This window comes from Aplysia californica, unplaced genomic scaffold (genome assembly GCF_000002075.1).
Source record: "Aplysia californica isolate F4 #8 unplaced genomic scaffold, AplCal3.0 scaffold00279, whole genome shotgun sequence".
Lineage (NCBI taxonomy): Eukaryota > Metazoa > Mollusca > Gastropoda > Aplysiida > Aplysiidae > Aplysia > Aplysia californica.
The window spans coordinates 582377-584720 of NW_004797549.1; the positions used below are offsets into that span (position 1 = coordinate 582377).

A 2344-nucleotide genomic window follows, 5' to 3' on the forward strand; every position below is an offset into this window, starting at 1 on the left:
AAGTAAAGAGAAGCACGTGGACAAAATAACGGTTATTATGTGCAAGGACAAAAAACAAACAATGACAGAGAGAAACAATGGAAGGAAAAAAATGGAGAAGTAAAAAGTAGTTTTTCGTTTTAGTAAAAGTTTTACGGCACTTGCAACACTATAAGGTCATATAAATGGCGAACATAAAATGTGTTACAAGAGAGCGCCTCCAACTATGTAAAAAAAAATTTAAAATAAAAATAGATACATAAATAAATAAATAAATAAATAAATAAATAAATAATCAAAAATAATAAAACCACCACTACCTACAACAGCACTAACACAAAACACCCCCTCCCCCCTAAAAGCAAACAAAACTAACAAAAACATGACAAAACAAAACAAAACATAACGTAACACAACAAAAACACAAACCAAAACGCAAACTGACAAACGATAATATTAGAGTTTCTAGACAGGGGGCTCTCGTGGCCTAGAGGTTAAGGTGTTGGCCTCTCATTCAAAGGTCCCGGGTTCGAATCCGGGTAGCGACCGAAAAATTTTCTTCTCTAAAATTGTCTCCTTTCACCTCCTTTCCTGCTCTCTAGCAATGTTCTGTTGTCTGCTTTCATTTCCACTTTCTGCCCCCCACCCCCTCACCTCCTTTGCCCCCTCCTCTGGGCTCCTGACTCTTTCTGCAGCCTTTCTAATGTTACTCCTTGGCTCCTCCTTACTACTGTCTTTCTGCCACACCCCTGATCTTCTGGTAGGAAAGATCTACACCTAGCCTTCTCGGACAAGGGCGAAAAATCTCGGAGGGCCCGTGTGCAAGTTGCGCACGTTAAAGATCCCTTGGTGGTCTAAAATCGATAAGAGTAGGCTTTGGCCGCCACCCGGGCAAAATTCAAAATTTCCTACCAACTGAAAATATTAGGAGTGTCCCGCGCGCTCATATGACCTATGCAGTTGCGAGCGCCGTAAAACACTTTACAAAAACAAACAAAAAAGTTTCTAGACAACCAAAGATCGTACATAACAAGATTGTTCACTCAGCCAAAAAAGTGTCCACGGAAGTCCGCGCATTGCTTCAGATGGCGCTGCAGTCTTTGTTTTGAAACTCTCTTTCTTTTCTTCAGAAGAAGAATAGGAACAGCACAGTTTGTTAGTTTCACTTTTATTATTTTTCACACAAGTAAAGTACATGTAACTCTTTTCGCAAAGTCCGCTCTTTTTCGAAGAGGCGACACCGAATTTTGAGGACACTTTTTCAGTTGGTTCAAAGAGAGTAGTGAACTATCTTGTTATACACAAACTTTGAGACAACTCACCCGTTGTCTCTGTTGTTGAAACTGACGTCGAGGTTGGGGACAAAGTTGTTGCTGTTGTTGCAGTTGTTGTTGTTGCAGTGGTGGACGTCGACGGATTCGTCGCTGCTGTTGTTGTTTTTGCTGTTGTTGATGATGGTGATGTTGTTGTTGCTGTTGTTGGTGATGGTGATGTTGTTGCTGTTGTTGTTGATGATGGTGATGTTGCTGCAGTCGTTGTTGTTGTGTCAGCTTCTGTTGTGGTCGATGTTGGCGACGATGAAGACGATGGCGGAGATGAAGATATCGTCGTGGAAGACTCGGTTGTCGTAACCGGTGTTGATGGCGTCACTGGAATGTTTTCTGCTTTCGTTGTTGTAGTTGTTGTTGTTGTTGTCATTGTTGTCGTTGGAAAAATAGAGGGCAGGGGGAGGTGGTAGAGAAAACATAAATTAGTTTTTGTTATATTTTCTTACATGAATATGCAAACATGTAATGAGAGTGTTCAAATACTGCAGCTGCTGCCACTGTTCAAATCCTGTTCCTAAGTAATAACCAACCACCAACCACCCACCCCAAAACCATCCTAATAACCAGATATAGTCTTGAACCACGACGTACGTACAATATTGCAGCATGCTAGGCGCACACGTGAAAGAGTTCCTCCATAGACACTCAAGAGACTGTATAAGAACGTATAGGTTCCTCCCTTACCTAAGATCACAATAGACTCCGGCCGAATGGAGAGAGTCATCTCGGCCTGTCTTTTCACAACCTGGTTCCTGAGGAGTGCCTGCACGGCCCGGCCCGCGCTGACGTCATCGTCTGGAGCGCTGACGTCATCGGCCTGGAGCGACAAGGCCGTGTGTAGCTGGTCACGTGCAAAGTTCAGGGAGAAATGAACCACGGACATGTTGGCACTGAGGAAGTAATAATAATAATACTAATATAATATAACATTTATATAGCGTATTTCCAACCAAAAAAAAGTGGCTCAATGCGCTTTACATTGGAATACCCATTGTCAAAATCTTTCTCACTACTTCCTTTCTTCTCATACAATATAT

The 2344-nt window shown here is 42.2% G+C and overlaps 1 protein-coding gene across 1 annotated transcript in view; it reads right to left on the reverse strand.

The window, feature by feature from the left end:
- LOC101863910 overlaps positions 1-2344 on the reverse strand; it is a gene marked incomplete in the record, with an annotated part of 280465 nt that overhangs the window by 72623 nt on the left and 205498 nt on the right. Inside the window, 2 exon segments of the mRNA XM_005101353.3 lie at positions 1302-1640; positions 1992-2197. Of these exon segments, the coding sequence (XP_005101410.2) occupies positions 1302-1640; positions 1992-2197 (545 nt within the window).